The sequence below is a fragment of the Coregonus lavaretus genome (assembly GCF_964263955.1).
Source record: "Coregonus lavaretus genome assembly, chromosome: 3".
Lineage (NCBI taxonomy): Eukaryota > Metazoa > Chordata > Actinopteri > Salmoniformes > Salmonidae > Coregonus > Coregonus lavaretus.
The window spans coordinates 64,440,222-64,468,001 of NC_139990.1; the positions used below are offsets into that span (position 1 = coordinate 64,440,222).

The window sequence follows — 27,780 nt, forward strand, 5'->3', positions numbered from 1 at the left end:
ATAATTTAATGTTAATTTCTCTACCATAAGCTGCCTCCAACGTTGTTTTAGAGAATTTGGCAGTACGTCCAACCGGCCTCACAACCGCAGACCACGTGTATGACATCGTGTGGGCTAGCGGTTTGCTGATGTCAACGTTGTGAACAGAGAGCCACATGGTGGCGGTGGGGTTATGGTATGGGCAGGCATAAGCTACGGACAACGAACACAATTGCATTTTATCGATGGCAATTTGAACGCACAGAGATACCGTGACGAGATCCTGAGGCCCATTGTCGTGCCATTCATCTGCCGCCATCACCTCATGTTTCAGCATGATAATACACGGCCCCATGTCGCAAGAATCTATACACACTTCCTGGTACCTGAAAATGTCCTAGTTCTTCCATGGCCTGCATACTCACCAGACATGTCCACCAATGAGCATGTTCTGGATGCTCTGGATTGATGTGTTCCCACCAATATCCAGCAACTTCGCACAGCCATTGAAGAGGAGTGGGACAACATTCCACAGGACACAATCAACAGCCTGATCAACTCTATGCGAAGGAGATGTGTCGCACTGCATGAGGCAAATGCTGGTCACACCAGATACTGACTGGTTTTCTGATCCACGCCCCTACCTAATTTCTAAGGTATTTGTGACCAACAGATGCATATCTGTATTCCCAGTCATGTGAAATCCATAAGGACTGATTTCCTTATATGAACTGTAACTCAGTAAAATCTTTGAAATTGTTGCATGTTGCATTTATATTTTTGTTCAGTATATATTTTCCTCTTTTTGGGGGGGTGCTGTGGGATTATTTAAGATACTATTTGAAGAGGTAGGGTTTCAGATGTTTTCGGAAGACTGCTGTCGTAACTTCAGGGGGAAGCTGGTTCCACCATTGGGGTGCCAGAACAGAGAAGAGCTTGGGCTGGTGTCACGCCCTGGCTCTGGGGACTCTTAAATGTTGAGCCAGGGTGTGGATTTTCATTGTTTAGTTTTCTATGTTTTTGTTCTAGATCATGTTGATCTATGTTGGCCAGGGTGGTTCCCAATCAGAGACAGCTGTACTTAGGCAGCCTGTTGGCACCAGTTATTTGGTGGGATCTTGATCCGTAAAGGTTTGGTGTGTGTAACTTTAGGACTTCACGTATCGTTGGTTTGTTGTTTTGGTTTTGTTCGTGTGTTAAGTACTAATTAAAGATGTACGCTTATCACGCTGCGCCTTGGTTCCATGAGTCTTCCTGTAACGATCGTGACAGAAGATCCCACCTAAAAAGGACCAAGCAGCGTGTCCAGGAACAGACAGCCTGGACTTGGGAGGAGATCCTGGATGGGAAGGGATCCTGGACTTGGGAAGAGATTCAGGCCGGAATGGATCGCCGTCCTTGGGAGGAGACTGTGGAGGCGCGCTACAGAGAGGAGCAGCGGCATCGCAGAGGGTACCAGCCGAGGAGGAAGCCCAAGAGACAGCCCCAATAATTTTTTTTGGGGGGGCTAAAAGGGTGGTTGGCGGAGCCTAGAGTTAGAGCAGAGCCAACTCCCCGTACTCAGGCTAGGAAGCGTGAGACTGGGCAGGCTCCGTGTTATGCGGAGCCACGTACTGTGCCGCGAGTGTTCCGGCACAGTCCTGTACGTCCGGTGCTAGCACCACGCACGTGTCGTGCTAAGATGGGCATGCAGCCAGGATGGGGTGTGCCGGCTCAACGCTCGTGGCCTCCAGTACGCCTCCTCGGTCCCGTATATCCTGCGCCAGTGCCACGTGCTGTAGCACCAGTACGAGTGCACATCCCTGTACGTCCTGTGCTGATGCCTCACACATATTGTGTGGAAATAGGCATTCAGCCAGGACGGGTTGTGTCAGCTCTCCGCTCCAGACCTCCAGTCCGCCTCCACAGTCCGGCCCGGCCCGTTCCGGCTCCCCGCACCAAGCCAGTGGTGCGTGTTCCCAGTCCAGCCCGGCCTGTTCCTTCTCCCCGCACCAAGCCAGTGGTGCGTGTTCCCAGTCCAGCCCGGCCTGTTCCCGCTCCCCGCACCAAGCCAGTGGTGCGTGTTCCCAGTCCAGCCCGGCCCGTTCCTGCTCCCCGCACCAAGCCAGTGGTGCGTGTTCCCAGTCCAGCCCGGCCTGTTTCTGTCCCGCGCACCAAGCCAGGGGTGCGCGTCGCCAGCCCGGTCCGGCCTGTTCCTGCCCCTCGCACCAAGCCAGTGGTGCGCGTCGCCAGCCCGGTCCGGCCTGTTCCTGCTCCCCGCACCAAGCCTGTGGTGCGCGTCGCCAGCCCGGTCCGGCCTGTTCCTGCTCCCCGCACCAAGCCAGTGGTGCGCGTCGCCAGCCCGGTCCGGCCTGTGCCTGCTCCCCGCACCAAGCCAGTGGTGCGCGTCGCCAGCCCGGTCCGGCCTGTTCCTGCTCCCCGCACCAAGCCAGTGGTGCGCGTCGTCAGCCCGGTCCGGCCCGTTCCTGCTCCCCGCACCAAGCCAGTGGTGCGCGTCGCCAGCCTGGTCTGGCCCGTTCCTGCTCCCCGCACCAAGCCAGTGGTGCGCGTCGTCAGCCCGGTCCGGCCCGTTCCTGCTCCCCGCACCAAGCCAGTGGTGCGCGTCGTCAGCCCGGTCCGGCCCGTTCCTGCTCCCCGCGCCAAGCCAGTCGTGCGTGTGTCCAGTCTGGCACAGCCCGTGCCTGTTCCACCGGTGCCTGGTCCGGCACCGGTCAGCTGCTCCACTCCGGAGTCAGAGCAATCCGCTCCACCGGTGTCCAGTCCAGCTCCGGCCAGCGGCTCCAGTCCGGTGCCGGTAAGGTTTGGTCCACCGTCGTCGGTTCCAGCTCCAGTCAGCGGGGCCAGACCAGACCAGGGGCGCAACGGGGAGGTGGAGAAAAGGTGGTGGTCACGCCCGGAGCCGGATCCGCCTCCGAGGCGGAATGCCCACCCGGCCCCTACCCTCTTGTGTTTGTATGGCGCGGTCGCAGTCCGCGCCTTTGGGGGGGGGGGGGGTACTGTCATGCCCTGGCTCTGGGGACTCTTAAATGTTGAGCCAGGGTGTGGATTTTCATTGTTTAGTTTTCTATGTTTTTGTTCTAGATCGTGTTGATCTATGTTGGCCAGGGTGGTTCCCAATCAGAGACAGCTGTAGCTCGTTGTCTCTGATTGGGGACCATACTTAGGCAGCCTGTTGGCACCAGTTAGTTGGTGGGATCTTGATCCGTAAAGGTTTGGTGTGTGTAACCTCAGGACTTCACGTATCGTTGGTTTGTTGTTTTGGTTTTGTTCGTGTGTTAAGTACTAATTAAAGATGTACGCTTATCACGCTGCGCCTTGGTTCCACGAGTCTTCCTGTAACGATCGTGACAGCTGGGCTGACCAGGAGCTGCCCTCCCATAGGGGTGATTTGGATGGTCACCCCATAGGAGTGATTTGGATGAATACTGAATATTCTGGGTTTATGTTTTGGAGAAAAAATAATCATTAGGCTACAAATAAACGTTTCTTGACGCACCAGGTAAGCAGTGACTGCATTCTTTTTAAACGGGCCTGCTAAGTGTAGCATACACTTTAGCCTCTACGCTTCTGAGTGTGGACATCTCCACACTTGTCGTAGATTCCAGAAGACCTAACAGTCCCTTTACGTCAGATTGTTGCATAAACTTCATTTGAATTTAGGCTACTCTACCAGGGTGCGTTCAGTTTGATTAAATGTTTGCTACGTTGCGTGACGGTTTGTACTAAACGACATGTTTCCCCAAAACGTTCAACGTTCTTGTACAGACTTTGAGATACGTCGCGGACACCGATGCCTCAATCCGGACAAGCTAAACACTTTCTTGCCCGCTTCGAGGAAAACAACACAGTACTGCCGATGTGGGCCCCCGCCGCTCACGAGGACTGTGTGCTCCCAATCTCTGTGGCTGACATGAGTAAGACATTAAAGCGTGTTAAGCCTCGCAAGGCTGCCGGCCCAGATGGCATCCCAAGCCACGTCTTCAGAGCATGTGCCGACCAGCTGGCTGGAGTGTTTACGGACATATTCAATCTCTCCCTATCCCAGTCAGTTGTCCCCACTTGCTTCAAGATGTTCACCATTGTTCCTGTACCCAAGAAAGCGAAGTTAACTGAACTAAATTACTATCGCCCCATAGCACCATTGCACGGCACACTGCCCTATCCCACCTGGACAAGAGGAATACCTATGTGAGAATACTGTTCATCAACTACACCTCAGCCTTTAACACCATAGTGCCCTCCAAGCTCATCCCTAAGCTCAGGGCCATGGGTCTGAACCCCTCCCTTTGAAACTGGGTCCTTCATTTCCTAACGGGCGGACCCCAGGTGGTGAAGGTAGGCAACAACACCTCCGCCGCGCGACGCCACCTTCGCCTCTGCCCAGCAGGGTTGCGTGCTCAGCCCCCTCCTGTACTTCCTGTTCACCCATGACTGCGTTGCTACGCAGGTCTCTAACTCAATCATCAAGTTTGCTGATGACACAACAGTGGTAGGCCTGATTACCAACAACGAGACAGCCTACAGGGAGGAGGTGAGAGTCCTCAGCGTAGTGGTGCCATGAAAATAACCTCTCCCTCCACAAAATGGAGCTGATCGTGGACTACAGGAGACAGCAAAGAGAGCAAGTGTTAGGCCTACTGCTGCTAGGTAGCTCTCTCTCTCTCTGCTCTCCCCCTCCCCTCTGTCTGTCCTTGATTGCAGGAGTGAAGTCTGGTGTGCGGGAGTCAGGGTTCCAGCTGCAGCTCATTCACCATAATCACCTCAGCCTTTAAGACCCGGTCAAACCTGCCACTCATCGTCAGATCATAGTCAAGACGACCATGTTAGTCTCGCTGCCGACTCAACCTGCTTGTTTTCGCTCTTTGTGTTTTTGGCCTGTTCTATTTACTTTTCTCCTGTGCCACAGATTATTGGAACCTGACTCCTGCCTCCGCTTCACTCCTGCCACCACCATCCTGCTTTCCACTACCGGACCTCCCTTTTGGACTCACCACGGACACTAGGACATTACGGTACCACACCTGCTCTGAACCTGGATCTGTTACCCTCCCTGTAACCTGGACTTGCTCTTCCCCTATTATTGGAAACCTGGACAAATTGAACATTGTAAATAAACCTGTTAAACCTTCTCTGGCTCGGTGTAGTTGTCTGCATTTGGGTTCAAATCCAGTTTAATCATGACAGCAAGCCCCCTTTCACATCGAGAGGGTCAAAAGCGTCAAGTTCCTCTGCGTGAACCTGAAATGTTACCTCCACATCAGCAGCTTGGTGAAGAAGGCGCAACAGCGCCTCTTCAACCTCAGGAGGCTGAAGAAATTCATCTTGGCCCCTAATACCCTCATCAACTTCTACAGATGCACCATTGAGAGCATTCCGCTGGGCTGTATCACCGCTTGGTACGGCAACTGCATTGCCCGCAACCGCAGGGCTCTCCAGAGGGTGGTGCGGTCAGCCCAATACATCACCGGGGGTACACTACCTGTCCTCCAGGACATCTACAGCACCCGGTGTCACAGGAAGGCCAAGAAAATTATCAAAGACCTCAGCCACCCGAGCCACCCCACTACAATCTAGAAGGCGGAGAAAGTACAGGTGCATCAAAGCTGGGACAGAGAGACTGAAAAACAGCTTCTATCTCCAGGCCATCAGACTGTTAAACAGTCATCACTAGCCGACCTCCACCCGGTAATCTACCCTGCCCTATGTATATAGAATCATTGAACACTGTTCACTTTAATAATGTTTACATACTGTTTTACCCACTTTACATGTATATACTGTATTCTAGTCATGGCTCATCCTATATATAGTGTGGTGAAAAAGTATTTGCTCCCTTTCAAATTTTCGGTACTTTTGCATATTTCTGATACTGAATGTTATCAGATCTTCAACTAAAACCTAACAAATAAAATATAAAGTGAACCTGAGTGAACAAATAACACAACAATTACATACTTATTTCATTTATTTCATAAACAAAGTTATTCAACACCCATTGCCCCTGTGTGAAAAAGTAATTGCCCCCTTACACTCAATAACTGGTTGTGCCACCTTTAGCTGCAAAGACTGCAACCAAATGCTTCCTGTAGTTGTTGATCAGTCTCTCACATCGCTGTGGAGGAATTTTGGCCCACTCTTGCATGCAGAACTGCTTTAACGCAGCGACATTTGTGGGTTTTCAAGCATGAACTGCTAATTTCAGGTCCTGCCACAACATCTAATTGGGATTAGGTCTGGACTTCGACTAGAACATTCCAAAACTTCAAATTGTTTGCTTTTTAGCTATTTTCATGTGGACTTGATTGTGTGTTTTGGATCATTGTCTTGCTGCATGACCCAGCTGCGCTTCAGCTTCAGCTCACAGATGGATGGCCAGACATTCTCCTGTAGAATACACTGATACAGAGCAGAATTAATGGTTCCTTCTGTTAAGGCAAGTCATCCAGGTCCTGAGGCAGCAAAGCATCCTCAAACCATCACACTACCACCACCATGCTTGACCGTTGGTATGAGGTTCTTACTGTGGAATGCAGTGTTTGGTTTTCGCCAGGCATAATTGGATCCAGTTATACTTTTGAGTAATCTGTCCATAGAACATTCTTCCAAGAGTCTTGATGATCATTGAGGTGCTTCCAGGTGTTTTTGGCAAACTTCAGTAAACTTTTTGGATGACATGGGTTCCATGATGCCTGGCGAAAACCACACACTGCATTCCAATAACTGGCAAAGAAGGGTACCTATTGGTAGATGGGTAAAAACAAAAAAAGCAGACATTAAATATCCCTTTGAGCATGGTGAAGTTATGAATTACACTTTGAATGGTGTCTCAATACACCCAGTCACTACAAAGATACAGGTGTCCTTCCTAACTCAGTTGCCCGAGAAGAAGGAAACCGTTCAGGAATTTCACCATGAGGTCAATGGTGACTTTAAAACAGTTACAGAGTTTAATGGCTGTGATAGGAGAAAAATGAGGATGGATCAACAACATTGTAGTTACTCCACAATACTAACGTAATTGACAAAGTGAAAAGAAGGAAGCTTGTACAGAATAGAAATACTCCAAAACATGCATCCTGTTTGCAACAAGGCACTAAAGTAATACTGAATACAAAGTGTTATGTTTGGGGCAAATCCAACACATTCAAGCATGGTGGTGGCTGCATCATGTTATGGGTATGCTTGTCATCAGCAAGGAAAAGGGAGTGTTTTATGATAAATAAATAAAAAGAGCTAAGCACAGGCAAAATCCTAGAAGAAAACCTGGTTCAGTCTGCTTTCCAACAGACACTGGGAGACAAATTCACCTTTCAGCAGGACAATAACCTAAAGCACAAGACCAAATATACACTGGAGCTGCTTACCAAAACGACATTTGAATGTTCCTGAGTGGCCTAGTTACAGTTTTGACTTAAATCGGCTTGAAAATCTATGGCAAGATTTGAAAATGGCTTTCTAGCAATGATCAAACAACCAACTTGACAGAGCTTGAAGAATTTTTAAAAGAATAATGTGCAAATATTGTACAATCCAGGTGTGCAAATCTGTAATTGGTGCCAAAGGTGATTCTAACATGTATTGACTCAGGGGTGTGAATACTTATGTAAATGAGATATTTCTGTATTTCATTTTCAATAAATGTGCAAACATTTCTGAAAACATGTTTGTCATTATGGGTTATTTGTGTTGATGGGTTGTCATTATGGGTTATTTGTGTTGATGGATGAGAAAAAAATAAATATTTAATCCATTTTGAATTCAGGCAGTAACAAAACAAAATGTGGAATAAGTGTATGAATAGTTTCTGAAGGCACCGTATGTACAGTGGGCTCCAAAATTACTGGCACCCCTGACTGGCAATGCACAAACAATACTTAAAAAAAATATAAACAATATAATTCTAGAGATAAACTCAAAATACCAACATGTGAGAAATACTGTACTATATTAATGTTCCAATGGAACCCACCAAAATAATTTATTGATTTAATTAAAAATCAATGTCCTCCAAATCAAGGTTTCACAATTAATGGCACCCTTAAAGATTATTGTAAACAACATCTACAAAAATTAAACCAGGAATTAAATTCCACTTATTTAAGTTGATCTAAGTCTTAAGGAACTATATTGAGCCATTACATCACTTCCGGTTTCACTAGGGTATAGAAATGAGGTAACACGCATGCAATATCCCTTTGTCATCCAACACCATGAAGAAAACAAAAGACCTGGCAGTTCAAAAGAGACAGATGGTTGTAGACCTTCATAAATCTGGTAATGGCTACAAGAAGATCCACAAACAATTGAATATACCACTGAGCACTGTCAGGGCAATTATTGAAAAATAAAAAAAGATATGGAACAGTTGAAAACCTCACGGGTAGAGAACGCAAATGCATTTTTCCCCCCAGGACAGGGAGGAGGATGGTGAGAGAAGCAACAAAATCCCCAAGAATCACTGTGAAAGAATTGCAGGCCTTGGTGGCGTCTTGGGGTCACCAGGTTTCAAAAAGCACCATCAGACGCCACCTCCACAACCACAGGCTCTTTGGAAGGGTTGCCAGAAGAAAGCCCTTTCTGACCCCAAGACACAGGCGCAAGCGCTTGGAGATTGCCAAACGTTATTTAAATTATGACTCTAAGAAGGTGCTCTGGTCAGATTAGACCAAAATTGAACGTTTTGGTCAGATACAGCATTGGCATGTTTGGCGTCAAAACAGAGATGCATACAAGGAGAGGCACCTCATACCCACAGTGAAATATGGTGGTGGGTCAGTGATGTTTTGGGGCTGTTTTAATTCCAGAGGTCCAGGGGCACTGGTTAAGATTGATGGCATAATGAATTCCACCAAGTATCAGGCAATTTTGGCTGACAATCTGGTTGCCTCGGCCAGAAGGCTGGGACTTGGCCGTAGGTGGACTTTCCAACAAGACAATGACCCAAAACATACCTCAAGATCCACACAGAAATGGTTCTGTGACAACAAAATCAATGTTCTGCCATGGCCATCTCAGTCGCCGGACCTCAATCCAATCAAAAATCTGGGGGCTGAGTTGAACAGGGCAGTTGATAAGCGCAAACCCAAGAATGTGAAGGATCTTGAAAGGATCTGCATAGAGGAATGGGCCAAAATCCCTCCAAATGTGTTCCTTAACCTTGTCAAACATTACAGGAAAAGACTCCATGCTGTTATCCTTGCCAGAGGTGGTTGCACTAAGTAGTGCCAATAATTATGAAACCTTGATTTTGGTGACATTTATTTTTTATTAAATAATTGTATGATTTTGGTTGGTTCCATTGAAACATTAATAAAGTACAGTATTTCTCACATGTTGGTATTTTGAGTTTATCTCTATAATTGTATTGTTTATATATTTTTAAGTATTGTTGGTGCATTGCCAGTCAGGGGTGCCAGTAATTTTGGAGCCCACTGTATATGTAAATCTGTGTACTTGCCCAATAAACGTTTATTTTATTTTATTTCCCCCGTTTGGTGGTTGTGGTGGGGTGTGGCTTGAAGCAATGAGTGATGTATTTAAAGATGTGTGGCCATGCTGACAGCCTTCCCCAACCCGGTTTTTCAACTGGTCACTCAGAACAGCACTGTTGCCGTTTAATTGGACATTGCACACTGTTTTGTCATATTGAACACAGCCCTAGTGTCTGAGTACGTCCTTATGCCATTGAAAATCTGAGACATTGGCTGTCCTTATGCCATTGAAAACCTGAGACATTGGCTGTGTCCGAATACCCATACTTGCTAAATAGTAGGCATTTTGGGTACATGAAATAGAACATTCTATAGTAGGCCAATGTGATTATTAATTTTTTTGAGTATGCTTTAAATGCCAGGATGTCATACAGGGTTTCCCAAACTCAGTCCTTGGGACCCCAAGGGGTGCACGTTTCGTTTTTTGCCCTAGCACTACACAGCTGATTCAAAGAATCAACTAATCATCAAGCATTGATAATTTGAATCAGCTGTGTAGTTTTAGGGCAAAAACCAAAACGTGCACCCTTTGGGGTCCCGAGGACAGAGTTTGGGAAATGTGTAATATAATCATTTAGGCTTTTCCTCTAGTTGAATTCTCTGCACACTATTGAGGAAGAGAATCATCTTTCGAGACCCAAGTGTGTTTGATAACTGTTGATAATCAGATAGGCCTATGATGATGCGCTGTACCAAAATTAACGAATGGCAGAAATCAACGCAATTGTGCTTTTGCGCATTAGATGAGCATTCTCAATATGGATGAGCCTAGTATGTTGATATTAGTTGCTTGCTGCATTTGATTTTACTAGACAGTACATTCTAAATAGTATGAACTACGATTAGTACACAGTATACAGTAGGCAAGACAGATTTCGGACACAGGCAATATCCACAGGAAAGTAGGCCTTAAATCGACTTCCAAACGCGGGTCTGTGTGTGTGGCTCTCATGGTTTGTTTGAGCACACAATGTAAATACATGCACACAATACATGCATATACTAGCGGGGCCGTATCACCACATCTGGGGTCTTGGGCACCTACCTCCAGGGGGCCCCACAACCAGGGGTTGGAACCAAAATTATTTTCCAATCGTTTCGTTCTGAACAGAACCGCTATTTTTTTCGTTCCGTTCTACTGTTCCAGCAGGCAAAATAAAGTTCTGAACTTGTTAGAACCCCAAAAAGTACAGGTTTATATCATTCCTTACTGTTCCTTTTATAACCTGTGAAATCAACAGTTTTTTACATTTAGCTCATTAAATTACTTCACCAATCAGTGTGGATAGAGCAGCCAAGCTAGTTGTTTACATGCGTGATGGACAGACATGTGTAGCCTATGGCGCAAGATGCAACTGACATTTTGCCGGTGGGGAGGAGAGAGAGCGAGAGAGGGTTGTGGAGGAGGCATGACATGCCTTATCTGAATTAGGTCCACTGAATTATACCTAGGAGGACCGGCTTCTATGGAAGAACATTGAATGTCCTTTAAGCGTTTAGAAAAGTCGGTTTATTAATAACACTTTCCTGTGGATATTTTGTCTCAAATGTCCAGCATAAAGACCAACCACCCAGACAACCAGTAGAGGAAGTTCAAATGTAATTGTATTCAACATTCTGGCATGCAGAGGTCCTGAAAGGACCCTATCCAAACAATTTTATTGCATTATGTCAGACGGTGACTAGCTTGCAAGCTATCACCGGATGATGTATCAGGCTACATACAGTGCCTTCAGAAAGTATTCATACCCCATGACTTATTCCACATTTTGTTGTGTTACAATCTGAATTCAAAATGGATTAAATTAATTAAATATATTTTTTTCTCAGCCATCTACACACAATAACCCATAACGACAAAGTGTAAACATGTTTTTAGAAATTCTTGCACATTTATTGGAAATGAAATACAGAAATATCTGATTTACATGTGTATTCACACCCCTGACTCAATAGATGTTAGAATCACCTTTGGCAGCGATTACAGCTGTGAGTCTTTCTGGGTAAGTCTCTAAGCGCTTTGCACATCTGGATTGTACAATATTTGCACATTATTATTTTTACAATTGTTCAAGCTCTGTCAAGTTGGTTGTTGATCATTGCTAGACAGCCATTTGCATGTCTTGCCATAGATTTTCATGCCGATTTAAGTCAAAACTGTAACTAGGCCACTCAGGAACAGTCAACGTCGTCTTGGTAAGCAATTGCAGTGTATATTTGGCCTTGTGTTTTAGGTTATTGTCCTGCTGAAAGGTGAATTTGTCTCCCAGTGTCTGTTGGAAAGCAAACTGAACCAGGTTTTCCTCTAGGATTTTGCCTGTGCTTAGCTCTATTCCATTAATTTTTATCCTAAAAAACTCCCTTTTCCTTGCCGATGACAAACATACCCATAACATGATGCAGCCACCTCCATGCTTGAAAATATGAGGAGTGGTACTCAGTGATGTGTTGTGTTGGATTTGCCCCAAACATAACACTTCGTATTCAGGACATAAAGTTCATTTCTTTTACAGTTTTACTTTAGTGCCTTATTGCAAACAAGATGCATGTTTTGGAATATTTGTGTTCTGTACAAGCTTCCTTCTTTTCACTCTGCCATTTATGTTAGTATTATGGAGTGACTACAATGTTGTTGATCCATCCTCAGTTTTCTCCTATCACAGCTATTAAACTCTGTAACTGTTTTAAAGACACCATTGGCCTCATGGTGATATCCCTGAGTGGTTTCCTTCCTCTCCGGCAACTGTATCTTTGTAGTGACTGGGTGTATCGATACACCATCCAAAGAGTAATTAATAATAACTTCATCATGCTCAAAGGGTAATTCAATGTCTGCTTTTTTTATTTTTACCCGTCTACCTTCTTTGTGAGGCATTGGAAAACCTCCCTGGTCCTTCTGGTTGAATCTGTGTTTGAAATTCACTGCAGAGACTGAGGGATCTTATAATTATTTGTATGTGTGGGGTACAGAGATGAGGTAGTCACTAAATAATAATGTTAAACACTATTATTGCAACTTATTATGTGACTTGCTAAGCACATTTTTACTCCTGAACTTATTTAGGCTTGCCACAACAAAGGGGTTGAATACTTATTGACTCAAGACATTTCAACTTTTCATTTTTCATTAATTTGTAAACATTTCTAAAGACATAATTCCACTTTGACATTCTGGGGTATTGTGTGTAGGCCAGTGACACAAAATATCAATTTAATAAATGTTATATTCAGGCTGTAACACAACAAATTGTGGAAAAAATCAAGGGGTGTGAATACTTTCTGAAGGCACTGTACAGTAGCCTATTGCAATTTCCTGAAGGCCTTAGTAAAAAGACTAGTCTTCACTTTTATCTCACATGAAATGCACCAACAGCCTCAGCAAATAATATTTGCAAACATGATTGGTTAAGGTAAGGTCGACTACTATGATCTGACTGGCATACTGCGCCTTTGGTTGTCCAGTGATAATCTAATAATGTTTCTGTAACCTATATCTCATGATATGGACCCCAGAATAGGCCTCATAAACCATTAAATGGCCAATAGGCCTAGTAAGAGTTGCAAGATATTTTTCACTGTGGTGACTGTTCTGTAGGAATTATATTTAAAAAAAAATGCATATCACATCTTCATGTAAGAATTTAATTATTTGTTTATTATTCATTTATTTAAGTATTTCTATCTCCAAGATTCACCCACCCGAAAAATATAAATTCCGGCTTATTCAAAAATGAAATGAAGGAATTGTTATTGACCGCATCAAAGGAATGAATCAACAAAATCAAAGTGGCAATAATCATGATCATTATTACAATAATAATTAAATAATCAGAATATCCACATTCATAACAAATCCATGTACAATGGCAATACACTCTTCAATATCACTCTTTCCATTAATATACACAAATCACCGAATGTCTGTCCTTTTTAAAACAAAAATAGAGGGGCTGGGGTACTATGGCTTGTCAAGGGGTATGACTATGAGTGACCTGTAGGGTTGAAAGTTTAAGGGTGAGGGAGGGTTGGCGAGTTGGAGGCACACTTAATGGAACTTGAAGAAATGGCTAATAACATGGTGTTACTTGCATGGAAGAGTTGCTTCACAAGTAACAGTGTGATCTGAACCAAACGTTCAGCCTGACAGAGGGGTATATGAGAGGCAGAGTTCGGGGAACTCAATTTGAAAGATTAGATAAGGGTTGTCTGGATAAATATATAAATCTGAATGACAACCATTGCAAACATTTAATGTAGAGAAACTTAAAACTTAAATCAAATAACAAGGAAGAATCATAATAGTTACAGGAATTCAAAGAAATGGAGATGGAGGTCACTGGAAATATTATCTTAGTTATTCTATATACTGTATATGTACAAACATTGCTTGGTCACCCAAATAGAATTTTAAAAAATGCCTCAGTTGATGAGAAAAGGAGTGCAAGCCAGAGGTTGTTTTGAGAGGCATAATTAGGTGTGTAGGTGTTCAGAGGTGTCAGATTGGTCAGTGTCTGCACAGAAAGTGCTTCCCAGACCACTGTCCTTCATTTCCAGTGTGAACCTCTCCATCCCCCAACATGTATTATTTGAGGAGTAAAACACATAATTTAAGAGAGAGAGAGAGAGATTAGAGGATAGAGGAAAAACTGTACACCCTGCATATTCAAACAAACTGTATATACACATAGACATACCATATATACACACATATCCAGTATATACACAACAACTGTACACACACTGTATATACACACACATTCAATCACTTAAAAGGTATTAACCTCTAATCTCTCACTCTTTTGATGTGTCATTTTTCAGTGGTCAGAGGTGAAGGAGGGCACAGGGTTTTATTTAGCTTCTGTGTCTGTGGAGTCCATACAAAGAAATCAAATGGAAGTTATACAGAAACTTGCCTCCAGAATTCGGTCTCACCACCACTACACTGGAAAAACATGATAAACTCGCCTCTGCTCCACTAAGCTTACATCAGAGACTGAAATAGGAAAACAAAAAAGTGATGGTAAGGATGTCCTCTTCCAAGGAGTTCTATATCGTCCGTAAATGGAGAGCTCCACAGCGATTGTCAAGTAGAAAATCAACATCCATCCTCATATCTCTCTTCCAGGGATTACAAGAGAGAAGTGGAGGGGTACAGGTCACAGCAACGTGCAAATCATTGTGAGGGGAGCAGGTAAAACAACAACAGTTTGTGTTTTTATCCATCACAATCCCAGGGCAATCTTTCTCCACAAAAGGGTAATGTTCCATAAGATTGTCTTAAGAAAAATCAGTTGATATAAAATGGATCATTTCTGGACTGTCATTAGATACTAGAGTCTTGTCATTATCAATAAATAAATATTTGCGCAGGAAGATTTCCAATGAATCGTTTTTGTAGTACTACGGTAAGAATAAGCAATACTATAGAAATATAAATCATAGCATTGTCTACATTTTACAAGTTTTAATTGAAGCAATATTTTGTTTTGTAGCAGTTTCACTTGTAATAGGCTGTGCATAATTAGTTTCCTTTAAATGTAAACTAATAGAGATAAAGAGGAAAGAACCAAACCGAAACCATGGGAAATATGAAAAGGAACAGAAAAAGTCTAAAAGTGGTGAAAATCAACTGAGGTGGGTGGTTGAAAATGGTTAAGAATAGATAGAAAGAGAAAGAGTTAGATAGTGGGTGGACTGTAGAAAATGGTAGGAAGGAAAAATGAAAGAAACAAATTGTGAGTTCATAGAAAGATGTAAGGAGAGAAAAATTACAGCACCTTTGAAATGCATCTTACACACAGTAGCTCTCCCTCTCTCATTCATTTACTGCCCAATCCCAAAAGGTGTATATCATGTTAATCTGCATCGCTGTTCTTCACATGCTTGATGAGCCAACAAAACCATTTTGGAGATTGGCACGTCTTTAAAAGATAATCAAATATCCAATCACAAGCGTCAAATACAGATCGTCCAGCCATCCAATCAGAGAGAGAGGGCCCAAGTAAAGTAGGGTAAATAACACAGCAGATCCTTACATGGTCAGCTGTGGCTCTGGACTATCCTTTAGGTCAGGAGAATTGGACCAATGGCCCAACTTCTCCCTTTGTCAGCCAATCGCATCACGAGAGAGCGCTCTTGATATATGGCCAGGCCATGCGGGCTGCCCGTGTTGCCTCAGCCAATTAGGTTCCAGATTGTCCTCCACGAAGCTGCGTGACTGGCTATGGGGAGAAAAGGGAGACAGAGAGAGAAGGAACGGGGACGTGCTTGATGAGTTGCTATCCAATCATAGCCATCCCACTGGGCACAGACGTCATTTCGACATCTAGTTTTGATTTACATTTGGTGGAGTTGTCAACTAAAGTGAATTTAAAGGGAAATCAACAACATGTCACCATGTCATTGGATTTAGGTTAAAAGTTGGGTGAAAAAAATACTAAATTCCCTAACGTCCCTAATGAAATTCCATAACGTCATCACATTTAGCCTTTTTTTTAAATGATGTGGAAACAACATTGATTCAACCAGTTTTTGCCCATTGGGACAGATCTTGTAATAGATGGACCAACCACTGTATCTGATGGCAGTCACTCCAAAGTTGGATTAATCTCTTTGTCAGTTTGTGTTCAGCTCTGAGGCAATTACTTGTTTACCTGAGTCTCTCAATTCTATGTCTCTGAGGTATATTAATGGCAATGCTCATATATCAACCAGTGACCCTGTATAGTCCCATATCTTTACTCAATGCAGATGTAAAACCCTAGCTGCTTTAAAAGCCATTTTATTACTGATATGAATGTTTCAGCACTCGAAAGGTAGCCCTATTAGCCGACTTAACACTACATCAAACTCTCCCTATTAATAATCACATTTGGTTATCTTTTAAATCAACACTCATAGCTTAATCTCTCTCATATCTCTGAATCTCACCCACTCTACGTTATGGCTAATCCCCTAGTACTGGCCGACACAGCATTGGCGGAGGCATTTTGACCCTATACACTAAGTGCCGAATCCTAACTTGAGATCTGCATGTTAAACTCAAGACTTACTCGTAAAGCATGATGCCAATGGGAGAACTGCAAAAACATAAATCAAGTTAGGATTTGGCCCTCAGTAAATTGACTCTTAATCAAATAAAAAAGTTAAATAAGAGTGATGTTGGGTTCTGCAAAGCCAGGACTGTCTGAAGCATGTTGATTCACTTGAGACCCTAAGCCAGAGTATGGAAAGTTATCCAACTAGTTATAAAGCACCACCATTGTGAATCTAAAAGGGCCAAAATAAACCCAAAATTTCACATCTAAACAAAGATTACAATGGACAGGTTATACACAAAACAAGAGGACATGACAACACAATATAACAGTATTCAATGACTGGTGATATCTGAACAGTTGACACAAAGCAATGAATTCCTTTTAGTGCACTGTGTAACATGTTTTAGATTTGAAATACTCTTTACCAACGATGTCCCAAACAATTTCTTTGTTTCGTCAACATTTTGTTACATTAGCATTCATCATGCTCAGTTGAATGGTACGTTAACTTAAAATAGTCCCTCGAAACGACATAAAGAAAGTCTATGCCACATACAAATTTGCCTGAGCACTGTTTGACTACTGGCCAAAATGTCATTATCTGAGATCCAGGCACTTAACTGGCTACCCCCAAATAAGAATAAAATAAATAGTTTACGTGGTACTAAACAGAAAAAGCCATGACAAAAATGTTGGAAGTGTACCAGGTGTTACAAATGACTACGTCATATACCTGGACACTGAAGGTCCAAAATAGTATCCCTTTTATATTTTCAACCACTTAAAATAGCTGGTAAACTTTTTACCTGACAACTTCGTTATTGTCTCATTTGGTTTAAGCACCCTACTTGACCCAGCTCCCACTCCATTAAACAATTGCACACATAGGGACATGACACACACATATAACAAACAAACATAGACAAATACATAAAATAAATAGGCTACCTTGACAATAACAGACAGAGTGAGAGAGACAGACATACAGACAGTGGGAAACATGAGAGGCAGCGCTATGACACACACACTTGATTTGGAAATGGCACTGTTTGTGTCTGTAGCACCAGTTGATCACACATAGGTTCTGAGATTGAGAAGAGAAAACATTGCACGAGTCCAGTCCACGAATGGGAAGTCCCTTAATTTACACATTTTTGAAAACAGCACACACTTTCCTGTCTGTGAAATACCAAAAATGAAACCGTATTCTGCTTGTTCTGGACTCTATAGTTAGTCTGCATTTCAAACAGCATAGGTATTTTTGGATCTTGATTAGACTGTTTATGTACCATCATTAGTTAATATAATCATTCTGTCAATATCATCTCCGCCTGTTATTTGAAAACCCTGTTAAAATACACTCAAAGGCACTAAGGAAACCAAACTACAAAGCCAGATGACCACATCTCTACCAATGAAATTTGAGAGCTGGAGTTTTCAGGACAGGAAATGACTCAACCTTTATCGATGGAATTATGGGATACCACACGCATGTATATAGCAGGATGCTATTGGCTACTGAGAAGTCTTTGGGGAGTGAGACGTTATATAGTGTTTGCTTACTGTCTTTATATGATTAAACAAACACACAAATCAAAATCTCACATAGTCGATTGGTTTGGTGATTAGGCCTATACCAGTGTATGATAGGCTCTATAGTTTGATCGATTAAAACAGTACATGAGGATCCCACAATGTCAAAGATAACTAAAAGGTATCATTATCTTGTCCTGCAAGACAGATACTGACCAAAGCCCAGTTTGAGCATGACGAAAATGAGGTCCATTGGAAAGCCCTTTTGTTGTCTTGTGTGATAATGCTGAACGTACTGTACAGTTAAATGTACAATGCCCCCCAAAACATTTCTTCTCTCTCTGGTTTGAGTACACATAAAAGAAACGGGAAAGATTGCAGTCATCTCATCCTCCTCAAAAAAGGAAGGAAATGTGGCAAGATTTCTTTATTTGTGTCTTCTCTCTCTGATTTGGTTTAGTGTTGTTTTTGACCTGCTCCCTCTCCTCTATGCCCAGTCCTGCTGTTGCAGTGCTCTCAGTTGCCTCCGTGCTTGTCACTGGGCAGGATGTTGGGTTGCCACGGAGCTCTCCATTTTGGGGTGGACTGGGGTGGAGATGAGGAGTGGGGGGAGGAGGAGGGTCTACGGGTGGGGAGGGGACTCCATTCTCATTCCGGGGCAAGCCGGTGGAGGAGATGCCCGAGGAAGAGATAGTAGGGTCAGGATCAGTTGTCATCCCTCCGTCTTTTTCTCCTCCTTCTTCTCCTCCTCCTCCTCCTCCTCTTCCACCTTCAGTATTCACACAGGGGTCTGCTGAACCCAGGGAGGAATGCTGGGCCCCCTAGCAAGACAGAGAGAGGGAGGGGAGAAGAGGAGTAGGAGAGGGGAGAGATGGGAGTGGGAGAAGGGGCATTCAGTGGGGGATTTGTGGCATGGACAAGGGTGTAAAGGAGTCAGCCAATCCAGGAAAGAGAGAGTGAGGCAATATAGAGTCATATATGAAGCAGGAAATGTGGAGAGAGAAGGTAACAGGGAGGATAGAAGGAGAAGGAGTATGGGAGATATAAACAAGCAAGGAATAATCAAATAAACAAAGGAGACCAGTGAAGAACAAACAGACAGGTAGAGGAGAGTGTAAATAGGTGAATCAGTTACGAATGTAGAGAGAAAAGAATGGATGAAATAGTGTGGGGTGATGAGGGTCCCGATAGGAGAGGATCAAAGCAGGAGGTAAAGAAAGAAATGATCATGTGAGTAAGCAAAGGGAGTAAGGGAGAGAGAGAAATAAGTGACAAGGGATGGGAGGAACAACAGAGAAAGAGAAATAGAGGAAAATGAGTTACAGAGCAGAAGTATGAGGTACACCAATAAAGATGGACAGCATAGGAGAGGGGATACAGTCAGAAACAGAAAAGGTGGAAGGATTTACAATCTCGGGTTGACCAACATGTCAGAGTGTCTTGATCTTCATATGATGCTGAGTTAGAAGGGGGTACTAGTCAGGGACGGGTGTCAAAAGGAGTCCGAGCAGTCAAGTAGAATGAGAGTTGTGTCAGTCTTAGCCAATGAGATTCATTTCAAGGAATTGCTATACATTCTAATTTGTAATATACATTGCATTTGGAAAGTATTCAGACCCCTTGACTTTTTCCATATTTTGTTACGTTACAACCTTATTCTAAAATGGATTAAATAAATGTTTTTCCTCATTAATCTACACACAATACACCATAATGACAAAGTGAAAACAGGTTTTTAGAAATTTTTGCAAATGTATAAAAACAAAAAAAATGGAAATACCTTATTTATGTAAGTATTCAGACCCTTTGCTATGAGACTTGAAATTGAGCTCAGGTGCAACCTGTTTCCATTGATCATCCTTGAGATGTTTCTACAACTTGATTGGAGTCCACCTGTGGTAAATTCAATTGAATGGACAGGATTTGGAAAGGCACACACCTGTCTATATAAGGTCCCACAGTTGACAGTGCATGTCAGAGCAAAAGCCAAGCCATGAGGTCGAAGGAATTGTCCATAGAGCTCCGAGACAGGATTGTGTCAAGGCACAGATCTTGTGAAAGGTACCAAAAAATGTCTGCTGCATTGAAAGTCCCCAAGAACACAGTGGCCTCCATCATTCTTAAATGGAATAAGTTTGGAACCACCAAGACTCTTCCTAGAGCTGGCCGCCCGGCCAAACTGAGCAATCGGGAGAGAAGGGCCTTGGTCAGGGAGGTGAACAAGAACCCGATGGTCACTCTGCCAGACCTCCAGAGTTCCTCTGTGGAGATGGGAGAACCTTCCAGAAGGACAACCATCTCTGCAGCACTCCACCAATCAGGCCTTTATGGTAGAGTGGCCAGAGATGGAAGCCACTCCTCAGTAAAAGGCACACGACGGCCCGCTTGGAGTTTGGCAAAAGGCACCTAATGACACTCAGACCATGAGAAACAAGATTCTCTGGTCTGATGAAACCAAGATTGAACTCTTTGGCCTGAATACCAAGTGTCACGTCCGGAGGAAACCTTGCACCATCCCTACGGTGAAACATGGTGATGGCAGCATCGTGGTGTGCAGATGTTTTTCAGCAGCAGGGACTGGGAGACTAGTCAGGATCGAGGGAAAGATGAACGGAGCAAAGTACTGAGAGATCCTTGATGAAAACCTGCTCCAGAGTGCTCAGGACCTCAGACTGGGGTGAAGGTTCACCTTCCAACAGGGCAACGACCTTAAGCACACAGCCAAGACAACGCAGGGGTGGCTTCGGGACAAGTCTCTGAATGTCCTTGAGTGGCCCAGCCAGAGCCCGGACTTGAATCCGATCTAACATCTCTGGAGAGACCTGAAAATAGCTGGGCAGCGACTCTCCCCATCCAACCTGACAAAGCTTGAGAGGATCAGCAGAGAAGAATGGGAGAAACTCTCCAAATACAGGTGTGCCAAGCTTGTAGCGTCATACCCAAGAGGACTCAAGGCTGTAACTGCTGCCAAAGGTGCTTCATTAATGTATGGAGTAAAGGGTGTGAATACTTATGTAAATGTGATATTTCAGTGTTTTATTTGTAATAAATTTGCTACAATTTCTAAAAACCTGTTTTTGCTTTGTCATTATGGGCTATTGTGTGTAGATTGATGAGGGGAAAAAACAATTTAATCCATTTTAAAATAAGGCTGTAACATAACAAAATGTGGAAAGAGTCAAGGGGTCTGAATACTTTCCGAATGCACTGTAGTAAAGGCTTGAAAACCATGGTGACACAAATAGTGGTTATGACTCTACAACTTGATACAATTGTGTTACCTTCATTAATCTTACGCAAATTAGAATCCATGCACATCTCAGGTTTAGCATGGTTTTGGCTAAGCTTTCAGTCAATTGACCTTCGTCAGAGCAAAACTTTCACCGAAATAAGAAAATAAATAAAGAATAAAAAGCGTTCACCGAAAGCTTAGCTAAGACCACAATTAATGTGCAGAAATTTAGTATATTTTTTTCATGCACCTTAGTACCTTTGTCAGGTGTGTGGTTGATTCCTACACTTCATTGAATCGTATAAGTACTTTAAAATAAAACATTATAGATGATAATATTATAGTATTGCATTATTATAATAGTCTAACATGCAGATGTGTTACAGTAATTCTTAGAACTTTAGATGCGAATTGGAGAACATAATGACTAAATACTGTTCTACAACGCTTGAATAAGAAGCTAGTATTCAAGAGCTCTTGAATAAAGTCTAAACTGTGTCTAACCCACCAATCAGAATTTCTAACCCATACCCATTGACCAGTTATCAATGGATGCTCATTCATTTACCAAATCTGTAAAGCACTGGGTTGGAATTTGTGATAAGCGAATAAGTCCAAGTTTGGTTTTGCTATCTATCCTTACATACATTGGCGCAGAATAACGTCATTGCAAATACCAGATTGATTTCAGTTATTAATTAAATCAAGCTCTGAGTGCAAGTCATCATGTCCAGTCCTATTCAATGCAGTCTGTGTTGGAGCAGTAGGAAAGAAATATCTGGGTTATTGGCACTGATGTAGGTTGTGTTAGATTGAGGAAATGGTGTCTAATGTATCCAAGTGCTGGCAAAAACAGGAATGTGGAATCATTTAAACGTTTTCTACACGAATAGAGGAATCTGAATTGACATTTACTCTACTGCGACACCAAGACATTTTCTCAAATGTGCAACAACTTCTTTGAACATCAAAGACTAAAGACTAAAGACCATTCATATGATTGTACCAAGCAGTATGAAGTCTTAAGATGTGAACGAAGCACTGGAGAAGGGAAAGACAGGAAAAAGGTATTTCAAGAGGGTTTTATGATCTGCATCCAGTACAGAAATCAGTCGGAAATAGGCCATTTGTTTTCATTAAATATCAGGGTGGGTGTGTCCATTGTGTGTAGCAGGTGTTTCCATCTCTAGAAGGAGAAAAAAAAATGTCCTCCAAAAAGTGGAATTGAACTGGCAGACCTTTTCTCTTCTCACTCAGAACCTTGTAAAGCACACGGCGACAACCAATTTCAACAGATATTACTGTTAGCATACATGCTAATCCCATTCCCTACTTGGTGCTAGCAACAGTAACAGGAAATGTGGTATGGAAACAAGGGGAACAAGTGGTATTTCTCTGCCAGTGCTGGATTACTTTCAAACCAGTTCTACAAATATTACTACAAACCCTTTCACATTATTTATCCAAGTTTAGCCAGACCTGCCAATACAACTGAGAAAATTGTGTAAATATTTTATAATAAGAAAGTTAGCTAGCTGCGAGCTAGCCAACCTATGCCAATAAAAGAAGCAGCAATCCAATCAACTTAACAAACGTGCATCACTCACTGTTAAAGATCCATATGTGCAGAGTTTGCTTACTTGAACAACTTGGAGTTTATGTTTGTACAAAAGCTGCAACTAATAAAAGTTAGGAAATTGTAGACAAAAACACAACACATAGTGGATGAATTGTGCCATGTTAAGTGCATTGTTAGTATGCTTTGGTACGCAATTCTCAAATGTTCTTACCCAGCAACACAAATAGGAAATTAACACTAAATTGCTGTTTCAAACTAGGCATATCATTGTGGAAATTAGACGTACAAACCAACCAAGTATTCCATAACAGTAGTATATGACTGACATACATATAAAGGACACTAGACAACTCTCCATGTATGACCCAGAGCAAAAATAACAATAAGACAGTACTGGCGACACACTTGATCAAACTCACAATGACAATACATGAACATTGGATCTTATGTGCTCAGGTGCCATATACATACAGTACACATACACACAGGAATATATAAACACACTCTCAAAGAAACACACACATTGACATACAGTGGGGAGAACAAGTATTTGATACACTGCCGATTTTGCAGGTTTTCCTACTTACAAAGCATGTAGAGGTCTGTCATTTTTATCATAGGTACACTTCAACTGTGAGAGATGGAATCTAAAACAAAAATCCAGAAAATCACATTGTATAATTTTTAAGTAATTAATTTGCATTTTATTGCATGACATAAGTATTTGATCACCTACCAACCAGTAAGAATTCCGGCTCTCACAGACCTGTTAGTTTTTCTTTAAGAAGCCCTCCTGTTCTCCACTCATTACCTGTATTAACTGCACCTGTTTGAACTCGTTACCTGTATAAAAGACACCTGTCCACACACTCAATCAAACAGACTCCAACCTCTCCACAATGGCCAAGACCAGAGAGCTGTGTAAGGACATCAGGGATAAAATTGTAGACCTGCACAAGGCTGGGATGGGCTACAGGACAATAGGCAAGCAGCTTGGTGAGAAGGCAACAACTGTTGGCGCAATTATTAGAAAATGGAAGAAGTTCAAGATGACAGTCAATCACCCTCGGTCTGGGGCTCCATGTAAGATCTCACCTTGTGGGGCATCAATGATCATGAGGAAGGTGAGGGATCAGCCCAGAACTACACGGCAGGACCTGGTCAATGACCTGAAGAGAGCTGGGACCACAGTCTCAAAGAAAACCATTAGTAACACACTACGCCGTCATGGATTAAAATCCTGCAGCGCACGCAAGGTCCCCCTGCTCAAGCCAGCGCATGTCCAGGCCCGTCTGAAGTTTGCCAATGACCATCTGGATGATCCAGAGGAGGAATGGGAGAAGGTCATGTGGTCTGATGAGACAAAAATAGAGCTTTTTGGTCTAAACTCCACTCGCCGTGTTTGGAGGAAGAAGAAGGATGAGTAAAACCCCAAGAACACCATCCCAACTGTGAAGCATGGAGGTGGAAACATCATTCTTTGGGGATGCTTTTCTGCAAAGGGGACAGGACGACTGCACCGTATTGAGGGGAGGATGGATGGGGCCATGTATCGCGAGATCTTGGCCAACAACCTCCTTCCCTCAGTAAGAGCATTGAAGATGGGTCGTGGCTGGGTCTTCCAGCATGACAACGACCCGAAACACACAGCCAGGGCAACTAAGGAGTGGCTCCGTAAGAAGCATCTCAAGGTCCTGGAGTGGCCTAGCCAGTCTCCAGACCTGAACCCAATAGAAAATCTTTGGAGGGAGCTGAAAGTCCGTATTGCCTAGCGACAGCCCCAAAACCTGAAGGATCTGGAGAAGGTCTGTATGGAGGAGTGGGCCAAAATCCCTGCTGCAGTGTGTGCAAACCTGGTCAAGACCTACAGGAAACGTATGATCTCTGTAATTGCAAACAAAGGTTTCTGTACCAAATATTAAGTTCTGCTTTTCTGATGTATCAAATACTTATGTCATGCAATAAAATGCAAATGAATTACTTAAAAATCATACAATGTGATTTTCTGGATTTTTGTTTTAGATTCCGTCTCTCACAGTTGAAGTGTACCTATGATAAAAATTACAGACCTCTACATGCTTTGTAAGTAGGAAAACCTGCAAAATCGGCAGTGTGTCAAATACTTGTTCTCCCCACTGTATATGCACACCAGTTGTTAATTTTCAGGGAAGGATTGTGTCAGATACGGAGATTTCCCATAATTCCCGTCATTTATTTTGGGGAGTGGTGGGAGGGGAGTCAAATTGAATGGATATGTTGATGACCCACTGTAACGTGTTCCTCTGTGAGACACGTGCAGTGTGTAGGTGAGATTGTGTTGATTTGAGCAGGGGTATTGTTGTATATGGATGTAGTCAGTTACCTTGTTGATATTGGTTCTTAGAATTGGGCGTACTTATATGTATTACTGCAGCAGAGCCATCCGTTTTTGTAAGTGTACCTGATAGAGAATCTGTGAATTGTCAAGCTGTTTGTCATAACTAGAACTAACTAAGGCCTGGATTCAATCAGATCGAGCATTAACCATTGATAACCAGCACTGGCCGACATCCGCATAGCAAATGTTTTATTATCCCTACCGCGTTAGACGTTCATGAGCTGACATATCGGTGAGCGGCTGCTCTTGTCTGTCACAAACCATTCCCTTCCTTTTTATCCCTACCACGTTAGAAGTTCAAAACGGCGCTAGAAATTGTAGGCTCTATTGATGTTAGAAATAATGACTCTCGAATGTCAATCCATTGATGTTAGGCTAATGCATGTTTATTTGGATGAGGGAGATTTATAGCCTATCAATCTAATTTGAGTGTTTGATTGGTAACGCGGATGCATAAACTTCTAACGCGGCTGCATGGGATATGTCGGATTACTTTGAATGTGTTTTTTTTGCCGCTTGTGGATTTGACAACCCTAACGCAGTTCCACCTCCGACACCGCCAAAACAACCGTTAATCTGATTGAATCTAGCCCTAAGTACATATTACTACCATCAATATTCTGATCAAACAGTTTGCTTCTCATCCCAAAACAACACAGGGAAATTTAAAGAAAAAGTAGTGGAGGGATGAACAAGGATGAAGGATGTGAAGAAGGATGAAGGAGTTGCAAGGTTTTGCAAATGCCAACATTTGATAATAGTGGAGCATTGAAATGGAACACTGAATTAAACAGCTGAATATTCGTACATTTTGCTGCATTTCGGTCAGGAATTCTACCATTGATGATGGAGTTTTATGGTTTGAATTCAGAGAGTAAGCAATTTACCTAATGCAAAGAGTTACACATTTAGGAAGTCTCCATATATGACTGAATTTGTGCAAATAATGTTGGCATATTTGTCTGAGTGGTGTAAGAGTCACATTCATTAATGTATACAGTATGTGTACAATACATACATCCAAATGTCCAATATATAGTGCGACACTGTATATGTAAACTTGGTAAACATTTGGCAGGTTTGGAGAATTCCAAGTAAATATTTCCAGCCTGGTCTCAAAGACTAGACGTAACATAGTAATTCGTATGGTATGTTACGTTTGGTATGGTTACATAAGACCGAAGTTTACTTAAGGTAAATATTAAAGGAGGGTGGTTGGTCTGGGTGGATGGGTGAGCGTATAGCTACTTTGCAACTACTTGCATGTTAGCTAACCCTTCCACTAGCCCTTTAACCTAACTCCTAACCTTAACCTTAACCCCTAACCCCTAGCCTAGCTAACATTAGCCACCTAGCTAACGTTAGCGTTAGCCACCTAGCCACCTACTTAACGTTAGCCACAACAAATTGGAATTCTTAACATATCATACGTATTGCAAATTTGTAACATATTTTACGAATGGTAACATATCATACGAACTGGATGATGGACATCCACAGATGAATACATACCATACCAAACGTAACATTTCATACTAATATGAGTGTCCCGGATTTTTGTTTACTATGTTATGTCTACCCCTGAGGTTGATATTTCAGCTCAAGCGTTCAATTATTTTATTTTACAGTAAAGCTCGACATTATTCAAATTGCTGTTGGCAAAATCAAAATAACCAAAATAATGTGAACAATAGGTAAAGAAAGAAAGAAAAAATATAACTGAGCTGAAATATTGCTGTTTATAAGACATGTGATTGCCTGTATAAGACATGTCTGTGTAAGTCAGTCAGTGCTTCTGTTGGTGCTGCATACGGACAGTGACGCACACACAGTACAGTGGAGGAATCAAAGTGAAGAGGCAGAATGTATGGATGGAGAGAGGCAGTACCACTGAAGTGTATGCTGGTTGGTTTATTACCTTTGTACTCGGGGTGGGACGGGTGCGAGACGGGGCTGCACTAGGATGGATTGGCGCCTCCCCTAAGAGAAATCACCGTATCTCATCAACACAGGAGAAGAGGAGAGGAACGATAGAGAAAAGGAGGAGAGGAGAGGCTAGGAGAGGCATGTGTGCACTGAAGAAAGTAAAAGGTAGAAGTTGGGTGTTGAGGAGCATTAGGGATACTCAACGCCCACAAGACACACACAAACTGTACACACACAGGCACACCACATTCGCGCCAACACAAACCCAGCAGCCTGAAAGCACAAGAGGGCCCAAAATGTCAACATGCTGAGGAAGCAAACCAAGGTTGTTGGTACACACATACAGCAGTAAAGATGGTAAGTAGCCATCTTGTGCAAGCCAGAACATGAGGCAGCTTGATGTACAAGTACACCCCCTGGACAGGATGCTAGTCTATCGCAGGGCCTTAGCCCTCAACCTATCTCCTTAATGCTGAGCCAAGCAGAGACGCATTGGGTCCCGTTTTTAGTCTGACTCGGCCAGGGATTGAACTCCCAACCTTCCAATCTTAGGGCGGACACTCTAACAACAAGGCCACTGATTTGGTTTAGCAGTAAAGATAGCTGCATTTTAAATTAGTCCA

General features: G+C 42.9%; 1 protein-coding gene and 1 long non-coding RNA gene across 2 annotated transcripts in view; one reads left to right on the top strand and one right to left on the bottom strand.

The window, feature by feature from the left end:
* The first annotated feature begins 4,673 nt into the window (after nucleotides 1–4,673).
* On the top strand, nucleotides 4,674–5,107 carry LOC311120277. The gene is made up of 2 exons (XR_014612140.1): nucleotides 4,674–4,801; nucleotides 4,886–5,107. It is a non-coding gene; the product is annotated as an uncharacterized lncRNA (long non-coding RNA).
* A 13,331-nt stretch (nucleotides 5,108–18,438) lies between these two features.
* The window catches only part of LOC311126940 (ras/Rap GTPase-activating protein SynGAP-like), a gene marked incomplete at both ends in the record, with an annotated part of 122,244 nt that continues 112,902 nt past the window's right edge, over nucleotides 18,439–27,780 (bottom strand). Inside the window, one exon of the mRNA XM_084158657.1 lies at nucleotides 18,439–18,864. Coding sequence (XP_084014783.1) covers nucleotides 18,439–18,864 — 426 coding nt within the window. The remainder of the gene's footprint in view (nucleotides 18,865–27,780) is intronic.